The following is a 21,983-nucleotide window of genomic DNA, read 5'->3' as shown; positions in this document are numbered from 1 at the left end:
GGTTGTTCCTCTCTACTTTATTATACTCAATTCAATATCTCTTGCATTTTGACATTTATATAGAAAATTAAATGGGCCATACTGAAATAAATGAAAGCTAAATGGTTTCAAAATTCAGCTTCATTTCGTGTAGATATACATTGAATCTTATCTTATATGTGGGTCCATTTTAAGACACATGTTTATACATTGGCAAAGATTTGGAATGCCTTGGCACATTCCTCTGAATTATTGTGCATTGGATAAGATGGAATAAGCTATTGAAAGAGATTGATGGTAAATTCTGTGGACTCTGATTTGCATCAAACAATTGCGTATTACAAGTGGCTTCTACAATGGAGGATAAACTGTTTTTGACTCTTGTAAAACAACTGGCTTCTATCATGGAAAGTGGGGAAGCTAACTTTTAGGGGCTTCAAATGAAGCCAAATCTTTGAATGAAGGTCCCAAGGGGCTTCACTCGAAGCCTCCATGCTGATATTGGTGTGGGGGCTTTGAATGAATCTTAGGGCTTCATTCGAATCTGACATGCAGACCTCGTTCATACTCCTAATAATCGATCGAAAAAGCTTTTAAATCCAACATTTTTTCTTTTTCATCCCATGGTTTCATGTATGAGTTGGTGGACTAGGGCGCTAAGAGGGAAGTCAGTAACATCATACCTTGCATCAACATCTCTGTCTATGGTGCAAGAGCACCTAACTCTTATGAAGTACAACTCAGCAACTATTTGACAAGCTTTAATAGTTGACATGTAATGGGTGATTGGTGTCAAGCTACTGCGTATGCATTAATCCTGGTCTTGAATGCAAAAGAAACTGTGAATTCACTAAATAGGGTCAAACTTATTTTTGTTGATTTAATAGATTTGATTTGAGAATGATGGTCTAATGATTTGAGAGAAAGAGTTGAGAGATAGATGGAGAGAGAGATAATACAAGTGATAGAAAGACTCCTAGATAATATTCTTGAGGATAATGTGTATTATAGTCCTTACCATGTTTTCCTTTGATCTACCAAAAGGCTGGTGACGTCCTGCAAATGGCATGGCTCTTTCTACCACTTGTATTATCTCTCTCTCCATCTGTCTGTCCATTCTTTCTCTCAGATCATCTGACCAACATTCCCAAATCAAATCTTGACCCTATTTAGTGGATTCACAACATAAACTTCAAATGCTTCTCCTATCAAATATGTAGATTTCAGAATAGCTAAGAAACATAATTGTAGGCATCATGGTCACATTTTTTTGGAAATGTAATTGGGTTGTGTACCCAAGCAATGCAAAGCAACTTCCACACCTTCGATTCCAAGTCGAATTCATCTGTAAGAATGATCGCTTGCCAATAGTTGCTGAATACATCTGTAGCTCATGAATACAAGGTCCTCCAACAAATGTATTCAACAACTATTGGCAAGCGATCATTCCTAGCTCATGAATACAAGGTCCTCCGACAAATCTATTTAACGGATATTGGAAAGCGATCATTCCTAGCTGCTTTTGTTTTATAAGGTTTATCTAAATCCCAATAGGTTATAGTTTCATTTTCTAGATGCACTTCGTTGCTTGGGTATACAGCTCAATTACATTGATTCCAAAAAAATGTGACCATGATGCTTACAATTATATTTCTTAGTTGTTGTGTCCTAAGATCCCTTATAACCCTTTACGACCGTTTACGATCCCTAAGAATAAATCTTAGAGCTCTTAAAATGTCGTAAAGGGTCATAAGAGACTCCTAGGAGGGGCCATGATGAGCTTCCACCTTCACGTGGTTGGCCCTGTTAAGTAGAGAATGCTATAGTTTTCACAAAACAAAGAGAAGCTCAATAATTTAAGGTCTTAGTCCATAGACAAATTAAATTAGACTTATTATCCAAAACACATAAAAAACATGCACATAAACATGGTAGGCACTAAATAGAGATAGTTGGAAGAGAATTAAAAAAAAGATTAAGGATTATGTTATTTTAAGAAATATTTAAATAAAAATTATAAATTGAGTTAAATCAATAAGTATTCGTTTCTACCTTTTCGAATATAAATTTAAATATTGAATGGTCTCTCCTTCATATCTTAATCCTTCAATACTCATAACTCTTTATTGCATTCATTTTGATCATTCACTAAACTTAATTAAATTATAATTATATTACATGTTATTTTAATTTTTTATATTTTTACTTTTTATTTTTATTATTGAATGTCATGTCAAAAAGGGGACATTATAGTGAGATGCATTACAATATAGCAAAATAACAAGAACATTATTGAAACAAACTGATACAACATTTAGATTATAAAATCAGACTGCTACAACAACACAAATTAACCTAACAAAAAGCATAGAATACCATTCCCACAATGACCAAACATTTACCCACTAAACTACACCTCTTCTAAATAATGTAAGATGCTGATAACACGTTGATACTGCCATCACACATGTCAAATTAGACTGATACACACTAAAAGCCACCCCAATCAATTGTAGCTAACATCTGAATGCACACTTATAATTGATGTCAATCAGAATACTGAAGGTCTAGAATAGGGAATAGTGGCTACTGATACAGCAGGTAAAAACTCATAGAAAGCTCACCAGATTCGCCAAAGTCTACATAACTAAGACTTATCATCAAAGGTTCTCCCTAGGCACCTCAAAACCACCAAATATTGGCCCCAAAATAGGAGCCCTTCATCTTCAAGCTCTCACATACTTGCTCCACTTGGTACAACACCCCATAAAGGTCATCTATTCACTTTCAACTTGGACAACCTACAATATGGTCTTTGTATACAATTCATTTTTTGTCGTTTCATTATATGGTTTGAACAAGTGTGGAAAAAAATCAGATTTTTATTATGAATTTTCTGTTCACCAATCTATGTTAAACTAATCAGCAAGGTCACTTTCCTAATACTTTATGAATTGGATGCTATTCGCAAGGTCAGTTTCCTAATACTCACTATAGTACTTGCTATTCAATTGAGATAGACACGGCTCATTAGTTTGTTTGTATTCTCTTTGGATTTTGTTAAAGAAGACAGCTGAATGCTATATGATGAACTAAAAGTTCTGTGGTGTCAACAGGCTTGTGCATCTCTTGAGCCAAATTACCAGCCCTAGTGACATTTGTTGTTGTTCAAAAGTGGCACCATACTAGACTATTTGCAAACAACCATGCAGATAGGTATTTTATAGATAGACTTGGGAACATCTTGCCAAGTCTTCAGTACATAATAAAGCAACTAAATTTCATAAATTATTTTTTTGATAGTCGATTTGTTTAAATATTGCCCATCAAAAATTACTTAGTACATATCATCCTTTTTCTGCACAGGAGCTTGCAGTTCTGAAGAATCTGATAGCGAAGAATTTGAAGAAGATATTGTAGCAAAGGTATATTTGGTGTTCTTTTTAAAGTGAAAATGTGATTGGAAATTTTGTATATTGTCATATTTCACTTGCAGAAAGGTCAAATTTTAAATAGAGGTGAAGTTGTATGGATTTAAGTTTCTTCTTCATTATTTATAATGCTCTCGATTCCTCCTTTGTAGCTGTAAAAATACTTGTTTATTTTCACCTTCCAGATACCCTTTACCAGGTTCTTCAAGATTCCAAAATATCTTGGGCTAAACCCACTCCAGCATGTCCTAACTCCTACTTGGTTCAGAGACCTAACTCCTTTTTATATGTGTCTTCCTCTTACTACTCCATCTGCAGGTTGCAAACAAATCATCCTTCTTCCACCAACGAGTCATTCCATTCAAGAAAGACCATGTCTGACGATATCAATGCACAAAAAAATAGGGAGGCAATTGCTAGACTACAGTCTAACTTAAAAAGAAAAGGTGATGGAAAATGTTATTGTTCTTGCAAAATGTGTAAGGGCTTAAAGACTCGAAGATATCTAATCACAACAGCTGAGCAACATTGTAGGCAACATGGTCACATTGAAGGAGGAAACGAGTATCGCCCATTGGTATGTATTTTAATAGTTTATAAATTACATGAGACATGATTTGATGATGACATCATGGTCATGGTTAATATAAGGTCATCATTTTCATATAGGTCAACATCCTTGAGTTTCATGTTATGGACCATGACAATTCGGAGAACGCGATTTTCCAAACGAGGAAACATGGAGGTGTGAATATTCAAGTAGAAGGTAATGATACCATGGAAGAAGATCAGGATGATGAAGATCATGATGATCAAGATGATAATGATGATGATGATGATGGTGATGATGATGCAGAGTTTGATGTACCTTTACTTGAGAAGGCAGAGCAACCCCTATATGAAGGCTCCAAAACAACTCTTCTTGTCGCTGTATTGCTATTGGTGAACTTGAAGGTAATGAATGGTTTATCCAATGTAGCAATGACATGTATGTTAAGGTATGCCATCTTCTTTCATTATTTTACTTGTAGTTCCCTTACAATTAACATTGGGTTCATGTAGCAATTAATATTCTTTAAATTAAGAAATTATATTTTTGGTCGTAGGTTGATAGGTGAGTGTTTGTTACCACCATCAAACATTCTACCTCGCTCGTACCGAGAATTATCTGCCATCATGAAAGATATTGGAATGGAGTATCAAATAATAGATGCATGTTTGAATGATCATATTATATATTATAAATAGCATGAATTTGCAACACAATGCCTTACTTGTCATATCAGTAGATATCAATCATATCGATTAACAAAAAAGGTGCCTCACAAGGTTCTTCGGCATATTCCCATTATTCCACGTCTGCAATGATTATTCAAGTGCAATAGCTTAGCACAATTTATGGATTACCATGCACGCAATAGAAGTCAAGATGAAATTATGCGAATGCCTGTAGATGGTTTGGCATTTAAGGAAATAGAGGAAAAATGGCCACACTTTAAAGAAGAACCTCGTGATCTCAAGCTTTCATTGGCAGCAGATGGTGTCAATCCTTATGGAGAGATGAGATCTACTTACTCAGTGTGGCATGTTTTTGTTATCAACAATAACATACCCCCTTGGTTTTCCATAAAGAGAGAGCACATAATGTTGACACTGATTGTTCCAGGTATTTTTTGATTTAGTGGTCATCTAAATTAATTTATTATTACTAATCCATCAAATGGTCAAAATAATTATGTAATGTTTTTGCTCATTCAACTAGGTAAGTACCAAGTCAAAGATATCAATGTATATATTGAACCCCTTATCGACGAGTTGGTGGTGTTATGGAATGGGGTTACTATGTATGACATTTGTAGACCAATAGGACAAAGACAATTTCAATTTCATGCAATGCTTGTATGGACAATACACGATGCCCCTGGGCTAACACATTTTTGTGGTATGTTCTCTTCTTGACACCTCTTTTTTGGTATGTCAAAGTTAACACATTTAATCCAATTATACACGATCTTGTAGGTCTTTAGAAAAAGGGTAAATTTTCATGTCCAGTTTGTGGTCCAAAGACGAAATCTCATCATTCAAAAAGTTTAAGAAAGCAGGTGTTTGATGAGAATAGACACTTTCTGCACATAAATCATAAGTACCAAATTACCAAAAAATATCTTTTCAATGGTCTAGAAGAGACTACATCAAAGCCACAGAGAATGACACCTTGCCTATGGAAATTGGCATACAATAAAATAAATCGTCGAGGTCATGTCATTCCATTTGATGCTTTTTGTTTCAAATTTATATTTTGATATTGTGTTTTGTTTACTGATGATGTGATTGATGGTTGTGAAGGTCATCAAGACATCAATGTCCAACTTCCAAAAGGACTAAAAATTTATCCTACACAATTTACTAGGTTGCCATACTATGAGCAACTACCAATTGTGCATTTGTTTGATCCTATGCATATTGGAAAGAATGTAGTAGAGACATTATGGAAAATCTTGGATGGAAGGCGTGACAAAGATCAAATTGTCAAAACTTGTAGTGAAATTGAAGAATCCAACCATGCAATGAAAAATGGTATTCGACCAAATAAAAATGGAGACCGGATTGATACAAATGCCCTTAGTTGGTTATTGTCAGAGCAGCAGAGCAATGCTATAAAAGATGTCATAAAAAAAAAAAAGATTTCCCACAGGATTTGCTGCGAACATAAACAATGTCATATCAAATAAAAGTGAATTTGGGCCAGGGTTGAAAACACACAATTGGCATACATTTATTAAGGTAATTCATGTTATTTTATATTCACTATATATTTATATACTGCATGTAGTTTCAATTGCATTCTTTTATAAAATATTGACAAGATCATTTTACAAATATTGCAGTACGTTCTACCTCTATCTCTCCCACACCACTTTTCCAACAATGTCAAACAGGTTATATATGATCTTGGAAAATACATGAGGTGGTTTTCATCTAAAGAAATCAATAAAGAAGATATAAAATATTGGAAGAGAAAAATTCCTCTTCTAATGTGTGAAATGCAAAAGTGTCTACCTCCAAGTTTTTTTAATGCACAAGAACACTACCTCATACATCAAGTTGAGGAGATTGAATTGTCTGGACCTGTACCAACCAGGTCAATGTGGATGGTTGAGAGGCAATTGAAATTTTTGAAAGGCTTGGTTCGACAGAGAGCACATCTTAAGGGTTCTATGGTGGAGGGATATATGATATACCAGACCATGGTGTACATTACTGAATATCTTCCTAAGTTTGCAGCAAACATCCATGTAGATCGTATTTGGGATCCCAACTCAATTAACAAATTTGAAGGGGAGTACTTGATGGGCAAAGGTAGATCGAGGTAAATCTAAGATTTTATTGTAGTTAATTAATTCATATAAATCTTCAATATAAGTTATTTTTAATTGGCATATTTATTTGAAACAGGTGGTCGAGAGTGGGATGCAATACATTTGTATATTGCGAACAATCTTGATTGGATGACGGAATGGATTGAACGATGTCAACAAAATGGTTGCTCATTAACATGGGAAGGTGTTGCTTTATTGGTTACAGAAGCTCATCGTAATGGAGATTCCAATGTTATGCCGATGGTAGTTGATCTAGTAAATGTTTTAAGAGGTGGAGAGGTACGTAGAAATTTATTAATGATCATAACTCGACATATGTTTTGTATCAACTCATGATGCAAATAATTTACACAGAATTCAAAAATTGCAGGTCAAGCACCACAAAGCTATGTACTATCATGGCCACAAATTCCGCATAAAAAGGTTGGATGACACAAAGAAAACTTGTAATTCTGGGATAATTGCAGTTTTTGAGGTCACCAATATATCATCTAGAAGCAACATACATCCTCAACAATCTCAAAATCAATACTATGGCATCTTGGATGATATAATTGAGTGTGAATTTAACACCTTCAAAGTAGTTCTATTCATTGTCAAATGGTATAGGTTATAACTAAATCAAAATGATCCAGATAGAATAGTTATTCAACATGATAATGGATTTACAATGATCAATACAAGGTCGTTTGAGCCAGTTGGAGATGAGCCCTATGTTCTTCCAAGCCAATGTGAGCAAGTGTTTTACTCAGAGGTTCTAAATAAATAGGGTTGGTCATTTGTTGTTAGACATGATCCAAGAGGAAGGCTGATAAAGTATAATGTTATGGAAGAAGAAGATATTGAAGATGATGAAGAAGCAGATGATGAAGATCAAGCTGATGGTGATGACGATGATGGTGATGGTGATGGTGATGGTGATGATGATGATGATGATGATGGTGATGATGATGATGATGGTGATGGTGATGATGGCGATGATGGCGATGATGACGACGATGATGATGGCAATGATGATGGTGATGATGGCGATGATGATGATGATGATGATGATGATGATGATGAAGAAGAAGAAGAAGAAGATAATCAATGATTACAAACGTCGTCACCCCTTCTATTGACAATCTTGCATTCCATATATAAGGTAAATTTGTTCATGTTTATGATGTTGCATATTGTTCATGTTGTCTTCTAAGTTATTTGTAGCATACACGTATCATGTAATTTTTAGCGAACTTAAGATAAATTATTAACATATGTAGGAAATTTGATTATATATTTATTGTGTTCATTTCTAATGATTACAACATATGTTATTTATAGTTACCAATGTTTATGTTGTGTTTGGTTATGACCCTTTTTTGTAAACAGTCAATTGACTATAGGTACATCATCACCCCTTCTGTTAACATGTTCGCGATGTTGCCTATTGTTCATGTTGTCTTCTAAGTTATTTGTAGCAAATGTGTATCATGTAATTTTTAGCTAACTTAAGGTAAATGATTAACATATTTAGGAAATTTGATTACATATTTATTGTGTTCATTTCTAATGATTAAAACATAGGTTATTTATAATTACCAATGTTTATATTGTGTTTGATTGTCACCCTTTTTGCAAATAGTCAATTGACTACAGGAGATTTGACCCATTTGGCATGGATTGTTCACAGTGACATGGATCAGCAGGTATAAGTCAATAAATAGACATAATTTTCTTATATTCTTCTTGTTTATCATTGAGCACGTATGTTATAAATAGACATTATATAATCTTATAATGTATATATAGACAAAGAAGGTCCGTATAGAAATACAATTGTATAATCACTTTCAACTTACTACATTTTATATATGTCACTTTCACTTTCCATTTGATGGATTGCAGGACCCACCAAATAGGTACTTTTTAGATCTATCTACATCGAATGAGGGAAATGAGGAAATGGTAGATGAAAGCTCTACATGTAGTACGGCTAAAAGAGGGAGATCAACTAGAGGTCAAAAGAATAGAAAAAAATTTGATAAACGCATGCAATTTTTACTTGCTAATGGAGGGTCATGTTCTTATGATGATGAGACCAAAGGCGACATCAAGGTTCCCTTTCGGTACTCACACATTGAGAAAGAATGGATACCCAATGAGCTACCTCCAATTAACACAGATTTTTGTGTTAATGAGAGGATATATCGTATTGCTCCATCCTCATTACATGGTTTGGGCCTATTTTCCATGGATGGGATAAAGGTATGTTACAACAAAGTTGTCGAATTGTTCAAGTATGTCGGTCCATGTTACAATTACAATGATTGGATGTAGATTGTTCGATATAAAAAAAGTATGCGTAGGTATGGGGTATCAGCTAATTATATACAATGGAAAGAAAATGATCAAAGTAAAAGATTTTCTATGTACATTGATGTGAGACCAAAAGCAATAGGTAATATTGCAAGTTTTATAAATAGTATGCGACCTGCTTCAACTAGTAAGCAACCCAATTGCATATTTGAGGCGCGTGAGGGGAATGAAGTTTTTGCTTGTGCAATAAAATCAGTAAGTGCAGGGGAAGAACTGCTAATTGATTACCATTTAAATCACATAGATACAAACAATGTTACTATCATGAGGGCTATAAGTACTATTTACCATTTTGTTAATAAGTTTTTTTTTGCTATCTATTGCTTTCAGTTAGCTGAATTTTTTATGTTTAATCTTTGTGACAGGATGATATGGATCCGACAGATGATAGAGGTCAGCAGGATGCTACTCCCACCCCTTCTTCAGCGAGGGTAAACCTTTTTGAAATTGTACAAATTAGATAGTTGAAAAATTTTATATTATTACGTTATTTTATTTACGGTTTTTGAGTTTTTATGATAGTTTTACTGATATTCCTCTCACAATTTGATGTTCAGGATAAGGGTAAAGCAGTAGCAGTGACCACCGAGCTACTAGCTATGCATTCTGATGAGGCCGATATTGCTAATACTCCCAATTTTATAAAAATGTTGAAAAAAAAATTAGGCAAATTAATTTAGAATGAATGAAAATTTTGGATGAGGCAAATATGGAACCCGAGGAGATGAGGAAGAGGCTATCAGAATTGAAAGCGCAAGCTCAACATTATGAAGTAAGCTCCAATGAATATTTAGTTATAACAAAAGTTCAATAAAGATTTATATTTTATAATCTTTTATGTTGTGAAGTAAAATATGTAATATGTGTAAAAATACTTTATTGATGCAATTTTTTTAAAGAGTTGTAAGAAACTTTAACTACTAAATTCTTGTTATACAGGAATTTTTGGGAATTGATCCAGAACGTGGTCAAGGACAATGCAGTGAGGATGGTAGTAGCAGAGTTCCGGCTGCCACTGGTAAAATAATCTTTTAGTTGACAAGTTAGAAGGAATTTTTTATTTTGAATATTCAAAACTTCTTAACTCTTACTTTTATTATTTCAGAATGTCTTTGCTAACAATGTATTGTTCAAGTCATCTAGTGCAGGAGACTCCTACGAGGTTGATGAATGCTCGTACGAGATTGCCGACTGCAATGTCGGCAACAAGGGGACATCCAGCTGGTAAATCCTTGTTTTTCTATATTTGGTTTTGTGTTAATTATGAGTTGATAATATGTACTTTAATCTTGGGATACATCACATAGTGTATTGTTTTTTTTGTGGTAGGAGATGCACCATCTGGTATGCTGCCAAATGCGGATCATAGTACATCTATTGGTGATAATTCACCATCATTTCTTGGAGCTACCCATGTTTCTAGCACGGGATCTATGGAGACATCGTTGTTGATTGACCATAATGAATTAATACCTTTGAAATGTCCTAAGCTTCTAGGTACTTTAAATAATTATTTTTTATATTGTAATAAGGATTTTCTTGCAAGATGTAAACATGATAGGAAGTGGTGAATGCAAGGGCTTTTGATGTGGAGTGATGCCTCATGACCTTTAGTGTGTCGTATTATGCAAGCTGTTTAATTATTTTGGAATTCCTTTTTATTAGGGGTTTGGTAGGATCATCTGAATTATCAATGACCAAAATACCTGTAATTCTCTAGTTTAGTAATTTGGTACATTGCAATTTCATGCTTTGAGTAGAAGATACTAGCTAATTTTTCTATAGAGAACCAAAAGTGGGAGTCTTCTTTCATATGATTCATTTTAATGGTTTTTACTATTAATTATCCCATGACATTTTTTGTAGGAAATGATACATTTTATAGGAGGCTTTATGACCTCACGTTGCGAAGATTCAGGCCCACCGTAGGTACTAGGTTGCTGTACATCATAACTGAACTAATTTTATCCCACTTTTTTTTTTCATATCATTAATTGGTGCAACATTTTTCCTTTCATTTGAGTCTTTTCTTATACTAGCTATATCTAACAATTTTGTGTTTTTTCTTAAAAGGTGGAACTACCAATCTCAAAAATTAAAAGATGAGCTCATCAAAGATATAGAGCATGAGTTTGGTAGTAATATTTTTGATCATAAGAAATTGTTACAAAAAGCTGCCAGACATCTTAAGGTTGTGAGGGACACATATAGAAAGAGCCTCATCCACAACCCGAAGTACGAGTGTCCTCCCTTTGTTTCAGTGAGGGACTGGAATGAGTTCATTTTGTATGCAAAGGAGAAAGGGCAACGTCCTCCAAAAGAAAGTGCACCAGTAAACCCAAAAAGGTATGCAATAGTATTAACTACTATTACATTAATGAGCAAATTTAGGGTTCAACTTCAGTATCATCAATTTCAACTAGCTCAATTTAATCTATCTATTGATGAAAGGTATGTAAGTCATATGCTGACACAATTGCTTATAAATCTCAATCTCAATCTGGGCATAAATCCTACATAAGATATATTGACAAAATGAAGCCCTTTATTCATATTTAGTGACAAATTTTAGAGCCTATGTCTCCTATGGGTTCTTTTCTCAAATTTTATCTTCGCTGAACTCAAACTCTAATTCAACTAAGAAATTCCTACTCAAAGTTGTGAAAACCGAATCTTGTGATATGATGTACCATGTTAGATTTTGAGTCATAAAAATAGGCAACGCCTTGACCACTATACTTGTTGACTTTCCCTTTCTTTTACAATAATTGCTCGCTATCTTGAGTTTCCTATCCCCTGTTTTCTTTTGGATCATGTGTGCATCAAATCTGCACTTAATCTGCATGTAAATCCTGATGAAATCCATCATTGAAGATATCAAATCCCATATTCTGTAGTATTCTGTTAACTATGATAATAGTATATAATGTTGTCATTAGTGATTGTTATTTTATACTGTCATCAATTCCATTTTGTGCTTTGTTGCATATCAAAAAAGAAGTGCATATACACTATACATCAAATTTAAGTGTGAAGCATCACAAAATCTAATCTCTATCTTCAGATAACAATGTAGTCTGAGAATCCTAAAGAATTTAAAGCTGAGCATTTCCACCACATCTAAAATCCATTCTTCTTTTTTAGTATTTTCCGTTGCTGCTGAAGCTTTGATCACATGGATTATGTCTGTATACCCAACCAATAGATTATCCTTTTTAGGGAATCCCTGCTTTTTCTCCTATGGAAACTGTAAAGATGGAAACTCATTAAGAGATTTTTCCTGATATCACCCTGCTTCCAATCTTTCTCTTCCATTCCTTAGCTCTTTGCAAGCTCACAAAAGGTGTATCAGCTTTGGTAACATGTTAATTATTTGTGTGTAGACTAATTCAAACACATATATCAGTGAAGTAAAGAGACAAGTACCAAGCCTAGCACATCTACCTTGGGAGAGCACTCTTAAAATACAACATAATGTACAACAAAATTCATAGTGTGTACATTTTCATGTGATTTGAACCTTCACTTGCACCTCTTGTTCCTTCACATTCTCATCCTTTTGAATTCAATATTTCTCGCTATGTTGTTTTGTCAAAATCCCTAAAATAGGAGTTATTTCTCCAACATACTACCACGCATAATCCTCAATTTTGGTATTTAAATTTTGTTATTGTAAATATGAAAGGTATGTAATTCATATGCTGACACAATTGCTTATAAATCTCAATCTCAATCTGGGCATAAATCCTACATAAGATATATTGACAAATGAAGCTTCTAATATGTTCTCTCTGTGACCAAAGGCACTCACCCTTATAAAACCTTCACCTACAGGTCCAAACCCACTTCCTGGAGTTGTAACCATATGTGCTTTCTCAAGGATCTTAGTAAAAATATCCCATGAATTTTGACCAGGAAATCGAACCCATACATATGGCACATTTTTTCCTCTAAAGACATCAAACCCAAGTGAAGTAAATGTTTCCACAATGATTCTAGTATTCTCTTTATATCATCTAACATATTTCAAACTTTTTGTAGGTTGCAAGACACATCAAAGGCAACAAAGGCGAGGTTGGAAAAGGTTGGGCAGCACAAACTTGGCTCTGGGGGATATTCAAAAATCAAAGCACGCATTGTAAGTAGCAATAAATGAATTGCAAAGAAAAATTATTTATAAAATGTAAATAATTTTTTTAATTAATAAAAAAATGCAGGGCATTGATTTTAATCTGGAGGCCACAGAAGAACACAAAAAAATTGCCTTCAAGCAAGGCTATGTAGCAGTGGCTGAAAGCCTACGACAAGCTTCCATTGCCCCAACCGAACAGTCTCCTGCATCATGTGCATAGGTAAATATGCCAAAAAATATATTAGAAATTGAATACTTGAGCAACAATTTATTTGATAATAATGTGCATGACATTGCAATGCAGCCTGTTAATCCTAACACAGATCATACACAGCATCATGAAGCCCCTGATGTGCATCGTACCATCGATGGAGGTGCACATTTTTTATTTAAAACTAATTATGTAATTATTAATACAATTTAATGTCTTTAATTGAACTTGGTGTAACCTTTTTGTGTTGAGGATATAGAATCATGTCGTGCTGAATGAGTGCCAGAGGATGTTCAGACTGATCAACAGTAGATCATGTGGCACATTCAGGTAAAGAAAATCTATGTTTTTTTCTTTTAAATTAATTTTTTGATTTATAGTTCTTTTACTTAAATAAAAAATTGTAATTCAATAATATAAAATGGTGGGAATTTAACCTCATGAAGTACTTGTTATTGCAGCGGACCCCCCTTTGGTGCAGTGGCCTCATGGTGTTCTTGAACGGATGAGGAGGAGACATGTGTTAGAACCAGTAGAGGAGGGGGATCCTAACGAGGAAATTGATATTCCTCTTAGAAATTTTATGAAAAAAAGAAATGGCAAGAAAGCAAAAAAGAGATGATTATTCATGAATGACTTACTCTTGAATATTGTTAATGAATATTGTGTTAATGAATTATTCATGAATGACTTACTCTTGAATGTTGTATGTTAATGAATTATTCGTGAATGTTGTGTGTTTATGAATTTTATGTGTTAATGAATGTTATCATGTGATTATAATGATTGAATGTTCTATTTCAAAAATGGATGAATTAAATGTTATTAAATGTTAATGGGGAATTTAGAGTGATGTTAGGGGGGGGGGGGGGGAAGGGGCCAAATGAGCTTCCACCTTCACGTGGTTGGCCCTGTTAAGTAGAGAATATTTAACTATTCTCGAAACCAAGTGAAGCTCAAACTTTAAAGATAAGCTTATAGTTAATAGTGACAACCAATTAGCAAGTCGAAATGAAGTTCTTCGTTACAGGTACCTTTTTAGTTTTTAAAGCACGATATCATGTTTTAATATTGTATAGTTTTTTTCTCTTAAGTTAAAGTATTCTTTTACTATAACAACATAATTTATGACCATTTTAGTAACTATTCTAACATTGCTTTATGAAAAATCCTGTTCCTCAGATGTTGAGCATGGCTGCAGTTGTGCAATTGGCGTTTCAGAGTATTGATGTGGTTTATGGGGACATAGGAACATCACCACTTTATGTGTATGCGAGTACTTTTCCTGATGGCATCAAACATCCTGATGACATTCTTGGGGCTTTGTCTTTGATCATATATTCTCTCACTCTTTTGGCCCTCATCAAATACGTCTTCATTGTATTGTGGGCCAATGATAATGGAGATGGTAAGATTATAACAGCTCTAGTTTCACTTTGTTTTTAGGTCAAAGTTTGATCTTTTTGATGTGAAAACATGTGTTCTAAGTTTAAAGGGACGGTTTCTTTTTTAGGTGGAACGTTTTCTCTTTATTCTTTGATTTGCCGCCATGCAAATGTCAGCATGATACCCAATCACCAGGAAGAAGACAAGAAACTCTCCTCATATACACTTGAAGTTGCAAGTAGACAGCCCAATAGAGCCATTAGGATAAAGGAAGCTCTTGAAAAAAGTAACTTTGCCAAGAGATGTTTGTTAATACTAGCCCTTGTGGGGACTTGTATGGTTATAGGAGATGGCGTCCTCACCCCTTGCATCTCTGATACATATTATTGTTTTTACAATATGTAATGCTTTTTGTTGTTATTTTTCAATATATTGTATGCTTGTTATATCAATGTTTCAATAGTGTGATCTATTATCATATGTTAGAAATCAAATGATCTTGAAGTCTACTTAATTCACAATAAATCCCCTAGATTTTACAAAATTTGTTAACTTTTCCCTTTCATATGTTCAAGTAGTTTCACTAACACTTAATTTGTTGATATATTTTAGTTCTTTCAATAGTGGAGGGAATCAAAAGGGTGGACAAGTCGCTCAACCAAGGTGAGTTTTCAGCATTTTCTCACATTATAATATTTGAGATGGGTAGGAAGGTTATGGTGAGCAGAAAACATGAACACGAAATTAGATTGATAAACTAATGATATTTCATTCTTTGTCCTATTCCTCAATTTCATGCTTGGGTTTTATAACCCCAATTGATCTTCCTTAAAACATTATTCCATTTCTTTTATGAATTTTGAAGTCAGGAATCTTTGGAATTGTAATGACTTTGCAAGGTATCCCAACAAATCTCAAATTCACATTCTTTTTTTTCTATCTTAAAGTCTTGCTTGTAGGAAATTGTGATCTTGTGTTGAATACACATGTTAACCTACGAATTTATCTGACTTTCTCTTTGGACCTTCTTTTGGTGTAATCTTAGAACCCATATTGTTGTACTCGAATTTGGAAGGTGTGCTAGAGATGGCATAGCTGTGAAATGCCTGTGTTTAGAAAGTTGTTTGGTTTTTATCTTGATTGATGAATAGTTTGCTGTCATTATGTAGATAATGGCTTCGGTTATGAGCATCTTATCTTTCTAAAAGCTGTCATACCTAATGACCTAAGAACATCCTAAAATTTTGACGTGTTATATCTGATTTGGAGGAGGAAAAAGTACAAACGATTCAAAATGTTGTCTAGAATGAGAGAGTAGTGTGCTTCCATAGTTTTCATCTGTCTTATTTTTGTATATTGGAATGACTTGAATATTTTTAAATGCAGGAAGAACTGTGCCAAAAAGAACGTAAAAACCGAGATGAATTTCGAAGATTGTTGGAGGCTCATAAAGCAACTGGCCTGCTTACAGCAAAGACACACTTCATTTGAAGCAGGCTCTTTGCTTTATGATCCTCCAGTTCTTTGATAAAGCAAAGAACTGGAGGATCATAAAGTAAAGAGCCTACTTCAAATACATCTGGTTCACCACCCAAGGATTTGTTTGAAGATGTTGTAGAAGGGATGAAAAAGCAGGAAAGAAAGTTACATATATTTTAATGATTTGATTGCAGGATTTAATTGCACTTTCACAATCAGGCTTGTAATCATTATTACTCAAGGCAATGTATGTTTGATTCCTTTGATGTAACCATTTTTTGAATATGTATCTTTGGCAGTACTAGGAGGACAAATCAAACATAAAAGATGCTATGGAGTCAGGAAAGGTGTGCCTTTTGTGCTTTAAGATTTTCCATTGGATGTAAAATATATTGTAATCTTTTTGATGTAATGATTGCAGCTCGCAGTAACATCAGCATGGACTCTTGACAAGTTCAAAGCCTCCATTGCAGAACTATATGATTTGGTTGCTACATCTAAAACAAATCTTAAGGTTTGTTTTGGTTACATTTCTAGATTTTTTGTCTCAGCTATAGAAGACTTCACAATAAAAGTATTTGGTATTTTCCTTTGAACAATGTTGTCACATATTGTTATGTTCCTAGTAACTACTATTTATACAAACAAGGATCTTATCCTTATGTTCCATATGACTCTGGTTCCTAACTGATTCAATCATTGCATCAACTATATTATGTTTTGACTCATTTGCACTGGTAATGTCATGCCCAAACTACGAGGGCAAAAAAACACAAATCTTTTTCTTTTTAAATTATAATAGTTAGAGTGCTCAAAGTTTTAATCTGATTCCTGCAAGAGAAGTAAAGGTTCACTACAATACATCTTAAGTTTAAAACTCTAGTGGAGGAATACATCGTTAAGATTGATATCGATCATAAGATACATAATTTTATTAGCTTACAACAATATGAAACAATTATTTAAATGACAATGTAAATGTATTCGAGTTTAGATTCATTGAAAGTATATAAATCAAATCAACTATAAAACTCTAAGACAATTATCAATTTACAAATTAATCAATATTAAAAAGTCACTTTAGGAAAAAGCAATTTAACTAGAATTAAAACTAAATATATGTATATCAAATTTATTATTTAAATATTTCAACTATTTTTAACATATTAATAAACCATCAAAATCTTACTAAATTTAAATTTAATGACATAAAAACTAACTAAATATAAAACAATCATACATTTAAACTAGTTAAAATCATATCAGTATAGCACTAACGTTACACTAATTTAAATGATGGTAGGACCTATAAATTAATATTAATTTAACATCATACTTAATTTCTAACAAAACTAAACGTATCATTTTTAATTCTAGTTCAATCACAATCAAATACTACATTCTATTAACACTAACTTACAACTATAATTACAACTAAATTATATTACAATATATATATTTAAAAAAAAATGCTAACTAATTCAAAATCTAAAACTATATTACATTTATTGTTAAAATAACTTAGTTCTAAAACTAACAAAAAAGAAAACTTTAAACTAACATTACACAATTTATCATAACTCTAAACTTAACTAATCTAACTAACCTATACTAAATTTCCCTAACACTACTAAATTAAAACATTTAAAATTAAACACAAACTAACACTAAAACTACTACTAACATCTACTAATAACTAAACATAACTAAAATAACCTACTAACTGCTAACTTAACCCCAAACCCCTAACTCCCCACACCTACCTAGCCCCTCCCCACGATTCCACATGCTCTCAACGCTGCCCCAAAAATGGCTTGCGGAAATTGAGGGCCTGCAACTCGCAGCCCTAAGACGACCTGGCCCAAGTATGTGGGTCAGCAGGTTAAATCAACACAAGACCTGCCCTCCATGGTGATTGGTGGAGGAGAAGGGGGGAAAAAATAAATAAAGTAAAACAAAAATTTAATGAAAACTTACACTCAAGCAAAGGCAACGTCCAAACCAAGGAGAGACTAGACAGGCGACGTCATCTTTCATGATGACAAAAGACTTTACTAAAACCAAAAAAAACCATATTTTAATGCATTAAAAAGGTGATGCCCAAGGGAAAAAGGTAGAGCATTTACCATATAAAGTTTTATAGGTAAGAGTTAGGATATTTAGGATATTAGTTTTAAATTATGTTATACACAATTTCTATTATCATTATTATTTTAATTTTAATTTACAAGATTTTACAATTGATTTAAAAGAGGATATTTAAAAGAATATTCTCTGTTATGAAAGGGGCATTTTTAAATTTTTCTCATACAAAATCCAGAGAGTTTTTACTCTCTTGGAAACTTTTTTTTTTTTTGAAAATTTTTCTAAGTAAGAATTACAAGGCAAAGTATATATATTTTTTTGTCTAATTTTTTTTTTAAGTATAAAATTTTCAGTTGATTAATAACCAAGAGGGAGATTAAATTTTTTCTTTTCAAAGCAAATCCATAGGGACTTGTTACAACTTAATATACCAAAAATTTGAATTATTCGTTTTGTTCAATCATGCAATAATTGCTTGATTCTAATAATCATTAAAACTGATCAACATACAATAAAACTTGAAATTTGCCAAATTAAAACAACATCAATTCCATCCTATTTTGATATGCATCCATCCAATTTAAAATTTATGATTAAATCACATGACAAGCAATTATACTTAACACCAATTTTATTGGCCAACCTGATTCAAAGGCTCAGTCGGGAAAGAATCAGGAAGAAAACCCGACTTCGTTGCCAATCCAACAAAGTTTTGGGATACAATTTACATAGGATTTCAATCCTGAACTACAACACTTAAATGAAATTTCCTTCATGACCCTCAACAAGGGTTCCATATCCAAATCTGCAACACATTTTTAGAACCATGGAGGGAACAAAAATCTGATCGGGTGACAACCAAGCATAACCAAGAGACAATCAAACAAGCATAATCATACATGGTTTACACAATAGGATTCACAATGAATCAAAACTAGGGAAAGGTGGATTCTTCCAACCAGGAGAAATCAAGCACAACACCAAACAGATGCCCAATCGGGGCTATATATACCAAGAACTTCCATTCTTCCATTTCAACGTACCATAATCATACAAGGTTTGTGCTGACAGGTAGGGGCCCATAACACCCTACCCTTTCTCCCTCTTCTCATCCTGAGAAGAGACTCTACACTGGTTGGAGTCCGACTAAACAAACCTTTCCCAAAATTGGTCACTTCTACCCTCTCCAAGGGTGAGTAATACCAAAACACCCATGCAAGAAAAAATCTCAAAATTGCAAACAAAACATGAAAGGAAATCATCCAAAAATAACATGGTTTTCAAAGCTTCCCAACATACCCACAAACATACAAACATTGAAACAACAACAAGGTAGCATAAGCATGAAACAAGAATAAAATCTGAACAAGGGAGATGAGAATTCCAACCTTCACAAAGAGGTAATGGCAAAGAACAAGTTTGAGTAGAGTTTCCCTTTCCTTGCTTCAATCTTCAAGAACTCCTCTCTAAATGTAGAGATTGGGTAACAACCTCCACAAGTCCAAGAAGGGCCTCTAAATAGGCCTCCAACTCAACCACCCAAGAGGAGCAATAACTACACCCACCCACGTACAATTCTAGAAACTCCTAACTCAACGCACACCATGGTTAAACACTAAGTGGAGGTGGGGTAATGAAACTCAAGATAACCATGGTCAATTTTCGCACAAAGGCAAAAAGAAACTTTTTGAGTGACCTCAAAAGTCAATAAAAGTGGCTTAGGGGTTGGAAAAGACCCCTAACCCATACCCATACCCTTTGGGTATAATAATTTCATGATTTAAAGCCTTAGGAATAGGTTTAGAGCCAAAAAAAAGCTAGAAAAAAATTAGGACCAACTAACAACTCTAAAATGTAGATTAAGCTTTAATCTAGATTAAGGATGACTAAACTTGATTAAGAACCCAATTAGCAAACTGACACTAACTTAAACCGACTTAGGTCCATGGGTTACACAACTAACCCTAACTAGCATGCTAAAGAGGACAACAATTCACGAGTGTCAAGCGACACTAAAAGAACATAGTTACGAACATTAACATTCACTGAACACAAAGAGATACATACATACATCTCACAATACAATACTTGAATTACGAACAACAAGGTTTCTAAAATTAACACATAGAGATCAGTTCTGTTCCTCTGTCAATTTCTTCGGCTAAAATATCTGCACACTCATTGCACACATTAGTAATCCTGAAAATCACATGTACATATCTATATATACATATCAGGAATCACATAAATTAAAACATCCATCTATAACAAAAATCAGGGTTTCTTTCATCCTACTTAATTCTTAACAAATTAAAATATCCTAAACCAAAATATCAATCCTACATTTATTGATTTCATCAACATACATATGCATAAAACATTAAATGACGAACTCAAATATCTGAAAATATCATCACACAACATGAAATAATATAATATGTTCTAAGCATCAGATAATGTCTCGACGTCTCGAGTCGAGAGTAACAAAAAGATAAAGTAACAACTAAGGCTATGAAGGGTTGGGGCGAGGCCTCACATCCTCCCCCACTAGGCATGAACTTCCTCCTAGAGTTCATCAAAAGATAAGGGTATAGAGATCACATCCGTGCTGCATCCTCCAAAGAAATCATGACCTCATCATAACATTCCTGCTAGATCCTAACTTGGTCCAGCTCTCAACTTCGAGGAGCTAGGGTCTGTCGGGCAATAATATGGATAGTCTCTAGCACTAACTGGCTGACCAACTCCACCTGTAGCCCCAATATCTGTAGCTTGATGCTCATCTTGGCGATTGTCAACCGCTGCAAAAACTTTGTGAGACCTGCCCAAGTCTCCAACTGTCGGCTATGAAAAAACCCCTCTCTGACCACTAGATGACTGTCCCTGTGGACACTCTCTAGCTATTTGACCCATACCACCACAAGCATAGCATGGCCCTCGGGTATAAGATTGTGTATCCTATGATCCTGACTGCTGTGGGCCTCCTGATCTGCTAGACCCACTGTATCCACCCCTGGAAGACTACTGAGTCTACACTGCTTGTGATTGTGGGGTAAGTACTTTCTGATCCTGCTGTAACTGCCATTGCTTGGGTTCAGAACCTTGGTAACCCTGTGAGAGTTCCTGCTATTGTTGCTGAGACTGTTGGCCCTTAGAGGACCCTAGTGTATAGTTTTGATTCACTTTCCAAGGGGGTTTCTGCTGGGTAGAGTTTCGGTTCTGAGACCGATCCCGTGATTCCTGTCTACCCCGAGTATCCTCTACCACTAGTGCTATCTCCACTACCTATCTGAAGGTGGTAGGGAAGGCCATCCGAACTAGTCCCTGAAGTGAGGAATTCAGCCCCATGATAAAGTGATGTACCCGTAGTTTCTCGTCCTTCATGTATTCCACATAAGGAAGGAGCTCGAGAAACTTGCTCTCATACTATGCCACTGTAAGACCTCTCTGATAAAGAGAATGGAACTCCTCTATCTATTTTTTTCGGAAATGCTCTAACAAGTACCTCTCTTAGAATCTTTCTAAGAATGATTCCCACGTGA

The 21,983-nt window shown here is 34.2% G+C and overlaps 1 protein-coding gene across 1 annotated transcript in view; it reads left to right on the top strand.

Moving 5' to 3' along the window:
- Positions 1-21,596, top strand: part of LOC149530342 (putative serine/threonine-protein kinase PBL22) — a 38,940-nt gene extending 17,344 nt beyond the window's left edge. Inside the window, exons 9-11 of the mRNA XM_089808187.1 lie at positions 8,415-8,478; positions 10,088-10,166; positions 21,499-21,596. Of these exons, the coding sequence (XP_089664313.1) occupies positions 8,415-8,478; positions 10,088-10,166; positions 21,499-21,596 (241 nt within the window). The remainder of the gene's footprint in view (positions 1-8,414; positions 8,479-10,087; positions 10,167-21,498) is intronic.
- Positions 21,597-21,983: the final 387 nt, after the last annotated feature.

The sequence above is a fragment of the Cupressus sempervirens genome, chromosome 11 (genome assembly GCF_028749045.1).
Source record: "Cupressus sempervirens isolate cs-2001-9-10 chromosome 11, ASM2874904v1, whole genome shotgun sequence".
NCBI classification, from domain to species: Eukaryota; Viridiplantae; Streptophyta; class Pinopsida; order Cupressales; family Cupressaceae; genus Cupressus; species Cupressus sempervirens.
Note: the sequence above shows the minus strand (reverse complement) of the source record. Positions and strands in the feature narration are given on the sequence as shown.